The sequence below is a fragment of the Phaethon lepturus genome, unplaced genomic scaffold (assembly GCF_000687285.1).
Source record: "Phaethon lepturus isolate BGI_N335 unplaced genomic scaffold, ASM68728v1 scaffold12192, whole genome shotgun sequence".
NCBI lineage: Eukaryota > Metazoa > Chordata > Aves > Phaethontiformes > Phaethontidae > Phaethon > Phaethon lepturus.
In genome coordinates, this window is record NW_010523626.1 from 31,506 (window position 1) to 47,871 (window position 16,366).

The 16,366-nt window shown below is 34.5% G+C and overlaps 1 protein-coding gene across 1 annotated transcript in view; it reads right to left on the minus strand.

The window, feature by feature from the left end:
* Positions 1-16,366, minus strand: part of PSPC1 (paraspeckle component 1) — a 40,158-nt gene that overhangs the window by 10,892 nt on the left and 12,900 nt on the right. The window contains exon 6 of the mRNA XM_010282162.1: positions 16,040-16,148. Within this exon, the coding sequence (XP_010280464.1) occupies positions 16,040-16,148 (109 nt within the window). The remainder of the gene's footprint in view (positions 1-16,039; positions 16,149-16,366) is intronic.

Consider the following 16,366-nt stretch of genomic DNA (forward strand, 5'->3'; position numbering starts at 1 on the left):
CATTAATGCAACTAAATGCTTGACATATTAACTATAAAAACATGTATTTAGATAATTGGCCAAAACTTGTATTTGCAGGAGTCCAGATGATAACAAAAATTCAGTCCTATCCCACACACATCATGTCCTAGACAGCTATTTACTATGTGAGCATAAACAAGTTATTGCAGGTAAGTTAGATCAACTGTTCCACAGGTTTTGCCCAAAATACAACAAAGGCATACCAACAGGCAGTTAAAACAGAGTAGCCAAACCAATGCTGGTTGATATTCCAGCCCACCTGAGAGCTTCAAACCCTTTGCAGAACATAACAATGATAGCGTTATCTTCTCAGAGCTTCTTTTCCTCACTATGCAGCTGCCCGTTCTTCGGTTGAGTATCAGCCTGCTTCAGCCCCTTCCCTGAAGCCACCCATAACTACCCACAACAGGGTGTTAAAACTGAGCAGCAAGAGAGGAGGGCTAAACTTTTATTAGAGAAATATGTAGGGAGGCAATTAAGAACCTCCGAAGTCACCCGGTACCTGGGAAAACAACTTAAACTGTAAGAGAACAAGAAAAATGGATGATAGGCAATTATAGGGGGAAAAGAAAGCCATTAAGACAAAGGATGTGTAGTAAGGTGTAATTTAAGCTTTAGGAAGATTAAAAAAAAACAAAAAAAAAACAAAAGGGAAGCAAGCAAAGAATAATCACTTATTGTAAAAGGATAAATCTTTACACAACTCAAAAGAAAGCTTTCCAAATTACTTCTGTTGCAGGAGTCTTGTAAAATACTTCACAACTCAATAATGCAAAAAAACCTCAAGAAGGTCTGATTTATCTGAGTAATTTGCTTTTAGAAAAACTGCTATGATGGCAATTACAGCGTTATACTTGCTAATTACTCTAGATACAAGCATTAAAAATGAGATTCTCACAATTCCAACTGCTTTGAATGTCAACTGTAGATCTACACAAAAATACTGAATACTCCCAGTTTTCAAATTATGTATATATTGTACATTTAATATAGTATGGATTCTCCCCTTTTTACAATTATTAGAAACAAGACTTCTTGAGCATTCAGGGTATATCATGCACAACATTCAATCATCATGCACACCTCAATCACCATTGATACCAGTAGTCCAAGTATAAACAGAACTGCCAAGCTGATTCTTCTGGTTTGTTTTTTTTTTTAATGTATTAGTATATTTTTAAATCCACTCTACAAAACCATGAAACTAATGGTTTGAGAAGACTCCTAAGAATTGATACAGGAGAATGTATCAGATGCAATTCCCTCCTCACATTGAAAATAAAAATGCAAGCAGTTATAAATAGCTTTTTTAACTGACAAAACAATACTACTTTTTTTCCCCTGGAAACAGGCCTTGCAATTGTAGAAGAAAATGAAAAATCTTGTCTCCAAATGATGCAATATTCATGGTAACAAAACTGTCAAAAAATTCTAGTATGGAATAAATATGGCATGGAATATTTCAGAAAAGCAAAAAGCAAGGTATCAACAGAAATACTAAGATGACAGATCATACAGTTTTCTTCAAGTGTTTGTAGCCAGGAGATGCACTTCTCAATTATCATAGGACTATTCACTCACCTTTCAGCTAAGGAATAGTGGCCAAAATAATGCTAAGAGACAGCATCAAGAAAAACCCTTCTCAAAAAAAACCAAAAGAGCACTTACCCCATAAACTTTAGTAGCACTTTTGCTAAGTTTTGTGTGTAGAGCGAGATGTAATTCACAGCGCTGTTGATTGTCACCAGTTTCCATTAACATGGAAACATGGAAACTGCATTATACTCTTTAGCAGACTTTATATTTGTCAAAATAGGTAAGATGTTTCTGCACCTCTTACTAGAATTCATTACTCCCTTCCAGAGTGGCTTATTTCATTAAGTTCTTTCTAGGTAAAGAAAAATTATTTCCAAAGGCCTCTCCAGGAGGCCTAAGTCCCTTAAATTTACACAAAATTGTAATTTACTGAAAGACGCCTATATTTTAAAGACATAAATCATACAAGTAGTTAAAATCATTAGTTTGGCACTTAGAACTAGAATTCGGGGGATACTTCTGGCTCTGCATTAGTTGGTTTTTTTCTCAGAATATTCCACTACTTCAAGCCAATGACTAGGCTCACTGGAAGTAAAGCTGCCAGGAAGGAGTTAATAAAAGACCTCTCTTCCACCCAGCCCTCTTGTTACCCTTCCCTCTTTGGTTTATCCATCAGTTAAGATTTATATGTAAGTTCTGAAAGTTATGATATTCCAAAATAGTTCATTTTATTCCATCACAGGCAGTAATATTAAATAATTTTAAATGAAAAACACTTCTCTCTCAAAACACAAGATTTCTGTGTGTTCCTGAGCACTGCAACCTAAATCTAGAGCTAATCTCTCCTCTGAGCTGGACATCATACTAGATGATTCCAGAGATCTCTTCCAGCTTAAACTACTCAAGAATTCTATGAACCAACTGATAGCTCCCACCCAGGAGTTTAAAGTAAGTTAAGCTCTCTCACTTCACACAAAATTACACAATCAAATAGATTAAACTAGACAACAGCTAAAGTAAATGTAGCTATACAATATGTAACAGGAAACTACACAGCCCTATTTTTAAAAAGGAACTCTAATAAAAAGAATTTTCATTAGGTTTAATAGCTCTCAACACGACTTGGTCTTTGAGAAAAACATTCTAATAGGGCTACAGAAGATAACTTAAAGCCAATTTTCTCCTCGGTGGCTCAAGTCATGAACAGAGTTGATGGCGATGCCTCACTAAGTTACATCACTAAAAAAAAAACTATACATTAAAATACCTATCACATCGGTAAAAACAGGAATACACACTGCATGAAATATATGCAGATATATATATTCCAGTAAATACTACAAGTTGGAAAAACATTCCTAATGGTAGTAACAATGATAATTATAGCTGTTGACAACAAGAATTGTTTCCCTCATTGAAAAAAGATCTATTATTACACCAGTGCATTTCTTATATATTTCCATCACTTCAATAATACTGTAAAGGAAATATCAATGTTATTAAAACAGGGGAATATCTTTTAAAACTAATTAACAGCAAAAGTATAGCAAGGTATTTGAGAAAAACCCCCATGCACTGGGATCTTTAGTCTCTATTTTTTTGGTTTGGGAACAAACAAGAAAGGTCTTCAAGTTTTGTGGGGCCTTCCTTCATTTCCCTTTCACATCTTTGGGAGAGCACTCACTTGCTGAGTGTAGTCCTCAGCATCTGAACCCCTCCAAGAAAAAGAAAACAAATACAGTTCAAACAAGCCAAAAATATTTACTACTCTAAATTCAAGTTATTCTTAAAAAAAAATTACCTCAAACAATGTTTTAAAAACACAGATCTATTGTAATAAAAAATAATACTAATTTTATGTTAATGTGCAAGACAGCTATCATAGTATATTGAAAATGTCAGTCTTGATATACCTTGTAACACATAGAAGAATATTTTACACAGAATTAAGAATTGGGTACAATAGTACTCCATTACACAACTTCATTAACTAAGTATTGAATAGTATCTCAGTGCACCACCTAAAAATATTAACAGTGGAAAAGACAGAAATGGATTGCAGTTTTATGTGAGAAAGAGAGAACACACACACACTCAACACTTCAATCTTACAGATTGAGCAGAAACAGTTTTCAAAAAGAAAGTTACATACTCTCTTAAATTCACCATTATTTTAATACCAGCCATTTCTGATCTTTACAAGAAGGAAGACAGTTTGACATCCTCCTTTGCTTAGGTAAAACTAGCTTCTACTTTCCAAAACATGCAAGTTGTTGGGTTTTTTTGGGGGAAGAGTACAGTGTTAAATAACTCTAATCCTCCCAGTATGCTTTGTTTTTTAAGTCATCCTCCTACAGCACGATACAAAACCCAACCTGAAGAAGCTAACTTCCTGTCAACACACCAATCCTCATGCCATGTTTAAGTCAGGTCTACACTGAGAGTTTTGGAAAAGAAAGCAGTTTAACTGCACTAATATTACTCATATTACAAATACATTTAGGGGACATCTCACTAACCAGCAATGTTTAATAATCCCCTGACAGAAAACACTAATACAGAAAAGACAGACACTAGGCTAATCTAAAAGACGTAAGCCCACAGACCATCTAGAGGCCCCTCAAATTTGTGAGCATCAAGGAGCCTAGAAGATCCCAGAAAATGCAACACATTTTTACTAAACACTATAATGTAAATCTTGTTGTACACATTAGCACTCTAAAAAGACTGTCATCTACAGAAGCTGCAAAGTCTTACTAACACAATCTGATTACAAGTACTGAAAACATTCAAGCATGGACAACCGCTACATTACTATTATCTCAAAAGATACTGCTACAAGTAATCTTTTTTCTTAAAACTAGTTTCAATATGACTTGTAAGATTTGAAGTCTTCCTCAAAATCTAAGTCAAAGGACAGCTCAGTACATTAATATACTTGCTGTTCTTGCATCTTGGCCAAGAAAAAATTGTATTTCATACTTTCCAGATACAACTGTTGTTTATAAGAGGCAGCAGTCCACATGTTCTTCCTTCCTTTATAATGCAGAAGAACCGTTATCTTATTTACCAGATTTTACTTGGATTTCAGGTGTCCCTTTCTCTAATTTTTTTAAATACAAAATTTTCTAGTTAATTCCACCTCTAAGAGAGCAACCTGTGACATCACACAAAATATGAGTGTATATATATAAAAACATAAAACTGCATCAAAAAGATATATTTTCTTTTTATAAAACATGGACCAAAACGCCAACATTGAAAAAGGAAAGTACCATTTTTCACAACATCAAAGACTCCCAAGCACTCCTGCTACTCCTCAACCTGCATATGATACACTGGGCTTGTTCCACCCTGGAAATATTTGACCTACTACTTCAAAATTAGCAAAAGCAAAACTAAAAAATCTTGTAGAAAAATACTGATGCAAGAAGGCAACTTAAGAGCTGGTTGAAGTTACTTCACAAGAAAGGAAACTGAAAATGGCTAATACCTTAGAGTGAAAACTGCCTGCAGCAAAGAGTGCCTCTCAGCAAACAGCTAAAATACTGTCAAAGATTGATTCCCTCTCCCCACCCCCCCAATTTAAGTTTGCAGTGGAAAGTAAACTAAACTAGAACAGTGCAAAATACTTGAACTGTTATACAATGGAGACATTTTCTCACTCCTATGTCATGAAAAGCAGAAAATAACCACTTCCCTGAACTAGAATCACGCAAACTAGAAAAGACAAAGAAAATTCAAAATCATGTGAGAAAAATTTGAATAATGATTATTGGTTTCCATCTCAGAAGAGATGAACAAAAGACTATGTAGTGTCTGAGCCAGAAAAGGTAGTAGTATAAACTTCCGTGTTTTTTTGGAAAGACATTCATGCATTGACACTGTATCATGGAGACAACTGAGAATTCAGTCACTGATTTGGATGCAGAGATATTCACCCATCCTCAATACTAAAAACTATCACAAGTACAGAAGTTGTCTACATGCCTAGGAATTTTTCTGAATGTCTTCTGTGAAATTAGACAGTAAAACTTTTACAGTAGAACCTAATCTGTTGATTACAGAACTTTGCTCCATATTGAGATTTGTCTTTTCTGCTTCTTTATTTTCTCTTGTAGTTACTTGCTGCTTCTCTGAATTTTAATACTGCATTTAAAACACTGCACTCATATCACTATTTCCTGAGGATTCTTCCCACCTCTCCCATTTCCATTTGTTCTAATACAGTAAAATATTGTATACACAACATCTACAGAATAAAACTGACTAAAAACGCAAGTTAACTATAGTTCCTCGTTTTCTCACAATGTATGGGAAATGTCATTTACTAGCCAAAAACCTGATGGCAAAATCTGGCCCCAAACAAACTGCATATAAACAGTAACAAGGAATAAAATCTAACTACTTTAATTACATGCCTCTATTCAGTCATCTTTACATCATCTGTTCAGGTAAATGAAAATCCTACCATGTCCCTTCATTGTCTATGGCTATACAGATGAAGCACTCTCTGAGGGTATAACTGCAAAGATATATTTTTTTTCCCCCCCAAGTGTCACTGCTGTTGACCATTTGAGAGCAAACAGGAACAGAGGTATTCTGTCAAAATTTCCCCTTGATCTAACAACTAACACTCACAAGGAAGGTAAAATTCTACTTCTGAAATATTTTAAGATATAATTCAGAAATCATTTTTCACACGACAAAGGTGCTTAGAGAAGGTAACCACTGTAACAGATCTAAAAAATATTTTAAAATAAACATATCTATATATTAACTCTCTTGATTGCAACTTCCTCATTGCAACATTCTGTCAATTAATTCAGTTCCACAGGAGTTAAGAACCACTTTAGTTCCATGGAACCAACATATGAAAACACTTTTCCCCTTTCTATTACCTTCATTTTTTTAATGGCAGTAATGATATTAAAAATATAAATTAAATATAGTTCAGCAGCTGAACATAACACAAATATTTTTTTCATTTGTAATCAATTTAAGGCACTTAACTGTCTACTTACCTGCAAAAATACTTTCTGAAAGCAATATCCACCATATCTCCAAGTTCACACTTGATACATACAATATAATCACATTACATTCACAATATATTCACATTTTCAGAGGCATATTAGAGAATCTTATACTACAGCTTAGAACTGAAGTATCAAAACAGACATCCATGGAAGCATGGAGGATACCTTACTTCCACAGAACAAGTTGCAAATGATTTAATTTAAGATGCACTCCACAATTCACCCTGGTGGGTGTGGAGTTGAAGGGCTGTTTAACTGGTAAGAAAGCCTGGGCTAACTATACCATCATGCAGAAATACACTAAAATATTTAACTGAAAATTGGGTGTTATAAAACAATGTTGCATTTTAGATTTCCCAAATGTTACATTTTCCTTGCACATTAAACAAATCTAAGCAAATGTTCAAAAAGAGTGAACACTGGGCTGATTCAAAACAACAGTTTTCCCCACCTGCAACATCAAGGGTGAGATGAACTCAATATCATCAATGTTTACTTAGAAGAAAAATTAACCAGCCAAGAACATCCTTTATCATGAAGTGTTATGTAAAAATCTAACAACTTAATTGGAATGTCAAATATAACATTGCAAAACCAACTTAAAACACTTTAAAAGCAGCACTAGTTATAGCCACAGTATACTAAACATGACTCTTCCAGACTGTTGTATTAGCAATTTTTCCTCACCGAGTAGATGTAATGCATGCTGACTAAATTGTAACACAAAAAGAGTCCAATTGTAGTTGCTATCCAATAACTGATCTGAGTTACCAAGCGATTAGAATGTACAAGTATTTGCCAAAAGGCAGCTGAAAGCTAAAGTTTTAAATCAAGATCGAAGCATATTTTCATCACTACGAAGAGGTCCTGTAGGAGAAGCTTCTAACATACATATGCAGTCTTTTATACATTATGAATGTTTCTTACAATCAGAATAGTTCAATGTTTAAGGTTTCCCCAACATCTGGCCCATCCACACATACAGCACTTAAACATACAAAACATGAACAAAAGAAGCATCAATGAAACTTCCTGGCATGAAACCAGGCTCCATAGTTTTCCAGCACTCCATTGTTTTCCAGCTAGTACTTTTATACAACCTGCAGGTCATTTACTGTGAAACAGGAGCAAGATGAGGTAGGCTTGAATGAAGACAGACACTTATCATTTGAATAAACAGAGCTCTGACTGAGGAAAACAATATACATTGTACCAGGCAATGCTAGTACTTTAATCAACAGTTTAAGAAACTGGTCATCTGAACAAATCCAAATGGATTTTTAAAAAAATGTTTTCTAGTTAAATCACCTGACCTAAGTCCACGCATCGTAACTCTTAAGCTACAGTGTCTGCTTTCATCAAAAGATACCTAAAAAGACCCAAAGATCAGAATCATGTTAGGGACACAATGGGAATCACAATGAATAGGGACAAACAAAAATAGCTAGTTCTTACCTAAAGAACATACAAGTTTCCCTATAGATAAACAAATGTTTAATAATTCAGAAAAGGCTGGGAGCAACAAATACAAGGACTCCACAAGTAAATAAAATTTTAAAAGGATTATAAAAACCAGCACCATATACAGAAGAGAAACAAGCTTGAGGAACCTAATTTCAACATTATATTGCCTTTTTCAGATCTTTGGTATTAATACATTTAGAAAAGACACCAGCTAAACTGCCACAAGTATATCAACAAAACTGCATTCAGCACACTAGTAAAAGCAGTGTGCTTCAAGTCATATACAAAACAAAGCTAATACAAACACTCTTTCATCCTACACAATGCTAACCTTAAATTAGTGAGCCATTAGCCACTCCAGGAAATCGTAATGTTTGGGAAAAACATCTTTAAATGGTAAACCTTAAATAAATTTAATTGCCTCTTTAAATGTTAGTTTCTATTAACCAAGATATTAAACTACTTATTTGAACTGTTACAAAATAGCTCTACAGAACCTCATCTCATCTTTTTTTCCAAAAACCACTACTTATTAAAAATGCTAATTCATCAACAATAACACCTAACCTCTGGCAAATTACAGTGGAAACTAAAAAAAGACTTGATGGAAGACACAAATATCAGACTTCAATTCTGTATTCCTCATGGAAGATTTAACCCAAAACAAGCAAAAAAGCATTAGCTCTGGTAATGAGATAAACCTACCCGATGCCTACACTACAGAAAAGTGGCTTGTAAAATAATCAATGAGAAAACTCCTAAATATTTTAAGTAAAAATAGCATTTAGCCTGGTATAAAAAGACAGGCAACCTCATTAAGACAAGTTAATTTCTATGTCTCATTTTACTGCATTACCACTCTCACTCAGTGAGAGCTACTGAAGCAAAACGTCAGATGCTAAGCAAAAGGTCAGTGGCCTACTGCTCACAGTAAGAAAAAAAAATACTCAGAAAGCACTGCCTCTTGAGAGAGAAACCAGATCTATAAATAAACTTTCCTCACATTAAGCAACAGATCCACTAACAGGTTTCCTCACATCAAAAATACAATTTCTACAGACTCACTTACTGCTTTCTGGGTGTTTTATTCTTTCTTTAAATACAGACCCTTTGGAATAAAGACAAACTTTTCTAAGCAGAGGAACTTATTTTGGCTGCAGGTCAATGCCACCAAGTGAGAACTCAGGATTTAGACAGGAGAATGACTCCAAAATGGGTACCAAGTAGCCAACTGAAACTGAAAGTTAATTTCTTCTTAGTCTGGGTAAATACGTGTACAAACTCCAAGTCAAACTTAACTCCAGTAGCTGAGGAAGAAAAAATGAAAATTATTAAGGCAACATTGATTTTGGTTTCTTCAAATATGTAGGGCATTTATCAAACAATTACATTAACAAAGGATTTTTTTTTAATTATTAATAAAAGCCTCATTCTTGCTTGTCAGAAAATGGAAAACAGAAGAACTCAATATGTGAGGAACTTAGGTTAGGTAAGTAGATTTTTATTTTTTTTTACCTTGTGAGCAGCAACAATTTTCAGAAATTATGTTAAAAATATGGAATATAGATTTATGACATCTGCTCTTTAATAGATTTTTCATTTTTATCTGTAAAATCAATTAAATACTCGAAGAAGCTAAGTACACAAATGGAGCATTCTATAAACAAGCACACCAGATGCATTTGAAGTCTTTTCATTAATATTTGAACAAAAAGGGCATCTGCTAAATCTGAGGCCTCATGAAACACTACGACTGGCAAAGACAGATGTCATTTTTCTATTGCATATGAAGTATCTTTAGAAAAGCGTTCTTTTAGTTTCTTGATCCATTAGTCTTACTGAAAGAAAATTAAATTATTAACAAAACCAAACAATCTAAGAAACACAGACAAAAAATTCCTTATCAATTACTATAGAGGAAAACAAACCTGGGAATGCTTACAAGTAGTACTGCAACACCTAAATTTATATTTGAGATTTATGCACTTTCGACAGCACAAAAATTACTTATGAATGGTCACTTGTTCTGTTTTTGCAAGTTCACATGAAGTAAATAGTATTATGTTCTAAAGCATTTTGTGCAAACATTAGAAGATGATGTAAAAGATTTTAGTCTCCTAAATATCTATAATATAACTCAAGGAAAACTTATCACATTATCCTTAATATTCACAGTTCACACACACTGAAATACGAAGTTATAAACTAAATGCAACATTGTAATGATTAGTTGTTGCATTACTGAAAAATTACCACCATAGCAACCTTGATATACATAAAAACATAATCTAGAAAGTCAATTATGAACCGCCCTAAAAGAGTAATGAAACAAACAGCTGCAACCGAGCAGTATCTTATTCCACAAATAGCTTCAATTTATGTGTAGAGACACACAATATGCTACAAAAAGATGGCTGAAGTTCTGCATCGATTTTTATGCAATGTCTTTTCAGACTAAAAGCAGGTATGACAGTTAAGACAGTTTTGATACCTGGCAGTATAATTAAGGGCAGAAAATAATTTTTTTAGTTTCTGAAAATAATAAAATGTGAACATTTTAAGGCCTGTTAAGGAATTATCCTTACCTAAATCACCAAATTTAATATCGAAAACACTAGTTGAGGGACACAAGAAATGCAAGATTTAAGCATCTACTGATACATATTACTCCAATCCTGGAAAAAAAAAAATAGTGCTACTGCCAAACCTAAGCCCACCCACAAAACCACAAATTGCATATTTATAAACTGCTTGCTCAAAGGCCTAGCCTATGTTGCTTGATGCACTGGAAGAAACTTGATCACTGAAGTAAAACCACTGCCAAGAAAGCAGGAATAAAGGAATGTTGTCAGGTTGGGTTTGGTTTTTTTCTTCTCAGTTCTACATTTAATGATCAGCCTTTCTCTGAGCTAGTTTTACCTTAAAAGGCTTTTAAGGTGTCAAACAGTAACTACTTCTTCCATGAGTACGTATGCTGGATTGCAATAATGAAGTCATTTATCTTTCCCAACTAAACTCTACAAAACAGCTTTTATAAAGCAGCTTAGCTTTAAAGCAGTTTGTTAAGAAACAGAGACTATATTCATACAACCTCACAAAACTTCACCACCCTCAGCTTAAGTACACTAGGCTGTCAGGGTAAAATAACCAAAATTTGTTACTAGTAGAAACAGATCAAATTTGAGACAATCCTTCAAAATGTTCATTAATTTATTTATTACTGGAAATCTGCCTCAGCTTAGTTCAGTTTTGAATAAGGTAGGAAAAAATCCTGCAGTGAGAATTCTAAGTTCTTACATAACTGGGGCTTTTGAGCATAATAGAATCAGAAGACAGGGGGGAAAAAAAAGGCAGTTCTAGTCACCTAAGAGCCAAGAAGTACAAAAAACTATTTACTGAATTACAGAAGTCCAAGGAAATTGAACTGATAGTCTTCTTTCAAAAATATCTACTACTTAACTTGCAAGTGAATGCAGAAGTGAGGGATAAGATATACCTCAGTAGGCTCTAAATAATAAAGAAATGGGAAGCTAGATGTATAAATCGCTCCAAAGAAGGACAAAACTCCTACAACAAAGGCTAAGTGCAGTTTTTTCAATCAAGTTTCTGGCATTCCTGAAGCTATGAACTTTGTTGGTGCTTTGGGATGTGCTTTTTTACTCCCTTGCTTTCATCTGTCTACATCTTTTGATTCAAGCCCACTACAATCTCTGCTGCTGAGGCAACCACCAGTGCTTTAGCAGCTGCCACTTTAGGCTGATACTTACACAACATACTTGAGCAGCTTCTGTGTAAGAAAACATAAAGGAAAGCAAAACAACATCTAGACAGTTTTTGAAAAGACTAAGAGTTTTAAAAAGCTAAGTATTTAATGTACAGTCTCACATGAAAGAACAGCAAGCATTCAGAAGTTGAAACTCATGAACTCACAAGAAACAGTTCCCTACATCCACAAGTTACAGTTGAAAAAGGCGGAGTCTCCTTGGAGGGAAGAGGACAAGGACACCCAGAAATCTCAAATTCAATCCCTCTTTAAACCATCAGTAGGAAGAGCTGTAAACTGCAGGCCAGTATCACAGCTACTGTTTCGTTAAGTACAATGCCCATTTGACACTATTTTGCAGTGTTACTACAGAATTAAGTCTGTGCACCATAAAACTAAGACTACAACTCCTACGTATCTTGGTCTCTTTTGTAGACACATTAAAACTATTTTAATACACTAAATCCAAATCAACTCTCCTTTCACTCTTCTAAGTTGGTGACGTGAATAAAAGTAGTTCCTGGAACTGGAATTATTTGGTGAAAAAGCTCTGATGGAGATTTGACAATGTAAATTTATGTAAGCCATTCACAATAGCATAGTAACCATTGCACAGTTTGAATAATTAATGTATTACTAGCACTTAGAAGTACTATTTAAATATTTGTGCTGATGAAAAATAAAATATTGTCTCCAGTCACCATCAGCAAGCTCCTCTTTTAGCAAGAAATATGTATGCAAAGTAAAAATAAGCAAAACATTACAGAAAAACAAGTTTCCTGAATAAGCTATCATGAAATTAGTATGCATATATATTGAGCTGTAACAGCAATTAACCAACTTTTAGAAAGCAAGGAAAAAACCGTAACAAATACAAAAGTGTTTATCAATAACTTATTTACTAGAGATCACACAACTAGACTAATAAATTGCTTAAGTATCACTAGTTTGCCCACTAGATTTAAAATCAATGCAATCAGATTTTTAACATACAACATCACCATGAACAAGAATGCTTCAGGAAGATAAATCCCCACACAAAAAATATTTTTATCATCTGTAACTAAACCAAGTAACTGGTAACTGCATCAAACTTGACCGCAAGACATTTTTCAAAAGTAGTCATACTGAAAAAATCGAAGTTTAGCAAGTTAGGGAAAGGATACAGAAAGAAATTTTAAACAGGAAAGCCTAATACTGCAGCCTTACATGAGAAGTTGTCATTGCACTTACCATTTATGTCCTTCTTTTATACTGAACAGTAAAAAGGAATAGGATATAAGTGAAGGAAGCTTACTTTTCGAAGCTTTTAAGAAACAAAAACAAGGATTAGAAACAATTATTATTTTCCTTTTAAATACACAGTTGGCAGAAGACTTTAATATGTTATAAGGATTATGCCAAAAGAGTTTATCAAGACCTGATATGGTAAAAACTATCCACCAGTATCATAAAATGCAATATCCACCAAGACGTAACTTTCAAACTCTTAAAACAGAGAATAACTTTCTTCAGTGTATGTACAGTAGTAATCTGAGACTAGAAGTAATTACCAGCTGGAGTCTGTTCACAGTAAACAAGTATTAGTAAGAATAAATCAAAAAAATTTAGTTGTATAAGAAATTCTATTAAATTGAAAAAAGACTGGATGTATCATGTTGCTATCTCCAGCAATGGTTTACAATTCTTCTCTGCTGCAAAATGCAAAGGCTTTTCCAAACTCCCATTCACACTACACAACTTAAGTACAGTTACCTAAAGATATGTTATAATGAACATCTATAAAATGATAGGCCATGCTTAGTTACATAACTGCCCTTATTCAAAACAGCTGCTAAAGAAAGCACATACATCAATTCTAATTTTGTTTCAATTCTTCCTCTTTTACAGTCCAAAGGACATTGGAAGTAAAACATATGTCAACACGTAACCACAATACTAAAGAACAGTCTGAAAACTAGAGAAAATGTTTTTTTTTTAATTATTGTTAATGCCACTTTAACTTCACATGATACTAAAAAACTACCACCTGTACTATATATTCCCTTGTATAACATATAATGCTTTTGATAGGATTGTCACTGCACCACTACATCCACGTATTCTTGCAGTGTATTAATTAGTTCCAGATGAACACACAAATCAAGTATTGCAACCCAGTTGGGAAAGCTACACTATTCCAAAGTATTATGCCACATTTACCTTTCCCCCAAGAAAATATCATCATCTAAAAATCACAAAAACTATGCATAGTGATTGAAGTGCTTTCCATTTTAACCATTCCTCTTCCATTCTCACGATACATTTTTCCCATGTCCAGCACACCAACTTGATCAATTTCTATTCACACACGCTTCAGAATTTAAAGATGCAGGTAAGCACGAGGATGGCCAAACTGTGGCAAGCAATTCAAGCACAGGGGCTAAATAATACTGACTCAAGAAAGTTGCAAGAAGAAAACCAGCAGAGCTTGCGGTGGCCAACCTTATCCAGTTTTCCCAGCAGCCCAAGCTGCAGGGTATGGGCCACAATCTCCTAACAGCAAAGGAATCTGAGGGAGCTACTGTCATCTCAAGTGTGTGGGTTGGCTCCCCAGCTTCCCATTTCTGCAGCACTCTGCAGTGAGTAGCACGGGTCTCACAGATCAGCCACCAAAGGATTCTGACAGGTAGCTTATAGGGTCAGAAAATCAGGATACCCCAGAAGATGCTACATGAAGATATTAAGGCAAGATGAAGTTTCTTATTTGGCACTACAAAAGTCACAATCGGTAAGTGCTATTTCTAATTACATCAGACAATTGCTATGTGCTATTTCACAAAGTATGTTTAACAATACATGGGAACACACTAAAGGACGTTACAAGTTTTGAATTCTTGATCTTCATCACCCCAAAGAATAAAACTGCTTTCAGCATGCCTTTTTTAGTGTGAGCACATATGGAAATAAATGATTATTTTCCGCTGCAAGTTTCTCAACACACAATCAGCAGAATTAACTAATAGCTGTTAGTAACAGAGGAACAATTTTGCTTCCTCCTCATCTTTACTAAAAACACTAAGGGGCAGTGGACAGAAAAAAAGATGTCCTGCTGAGAACAGGACATTTTTTATCTTCTAACTTCTCTTAGGGTGTCTCAGAATATACATAATACAGTCTTCTCAAACCTACAGAAAATGTTATAGTATAGAATGTAAAATAAGCATGTCTTCCACGAAACACATAATCAGAAAGTATCTGAGAAACCAGTGGTTTATTTTTGATTTATGTACCAAGGAGCAGAATTCCCTCCTGCAGAGTACAGCTGTTATAATAACGTAGAAGAGCATTGTGTGGATCACTTATTCATTGCTTCCTCACTAAGAATAGCTGTAATATTAAAAGGTATCCTTCTCACATGAAACTAACGCATTCCTCACATGAAACTAACACATTCACAATACAGGTTGCATTCATTTAACTGCTTTGGTTGGTAGGAAAAAAAAAAAAAATCATACCCTTGACCAAAACAGATCATGAAAAATGAGAAGCTGACTCCTCTGATACCACCATTTTGCTAGTCCTGCAGGATGAGTCTTCAGAGGCAGAACACACCTAAATTACTAATATAAATAATGTAGAAATTATAGCAGAGGACCATTTTTTTCCCCACCTTTATAATCTTTTGGTCTCATTTAGTAAAGATGTTGAGGTTTCCTCATCCTAGTTTTACAGTAGGGTCAAAGGGGAGAGTGCCTAGTTAACACCACCCATTTTGTTTCTGAAGTATATTATTCTTAATAGGTTAAGCATAAACCAAACCAAACAATTCAAACAAGCTTAACAGCCTGAATTGGTTTAAAATTTAAACCTTCCGTCAGACCAGGACACCTTCTCATGGAAACATCATTTATTCCCATGACCTCCCACTTAGAAAAATTCTATTATTTTATTGGAAAAAATAATTTCCCCAAATAAAAAAGGCACATTATTATCTGAACACTTTCACTTAACTGAAATGTTACATCACCAGCCTGTAGGAGAAGTAACAGTGATGCCATCGTACAAGAGAATAACTACACTACTAAATTTGTACCACTCCCCTCATGAGAACGATGGAATACTGAAGGAAATACAGTGAACAAGAAGGTGGAAGGTCAATACCTAGTGTATAAAAAAACATTACAATAAAAAAATTCTTTTATAATTTTGACTTTTGTCATAGAATTTTACTTACATTGTCCATGAAATTTGGCTTAAATCCTCCCTCCTGCTGTCGTCGTAATTCCTCCTGTTCCCTCTGACGCATCATCTCTTCTTCACGACGTCGATGTTCTTCTTCATGTCTGGAATATTTTTCAAAAACTATGTCAACTTAAATTCTTGATCTGTTCACGCTTATACTCCGTCTCAAGAGATAAGATCAAGCATATAGAAGAAAGGGTAATTAATTTTTTATATAGTTAAGGCACTAATCAGGAAACTGATGGGTTCGAAAATTATTAAGTTTTGGGGTTTTTTTTTGTTTAGGTTTTTTTGTTTGGGGGGGGGGGGGGGGGGGACA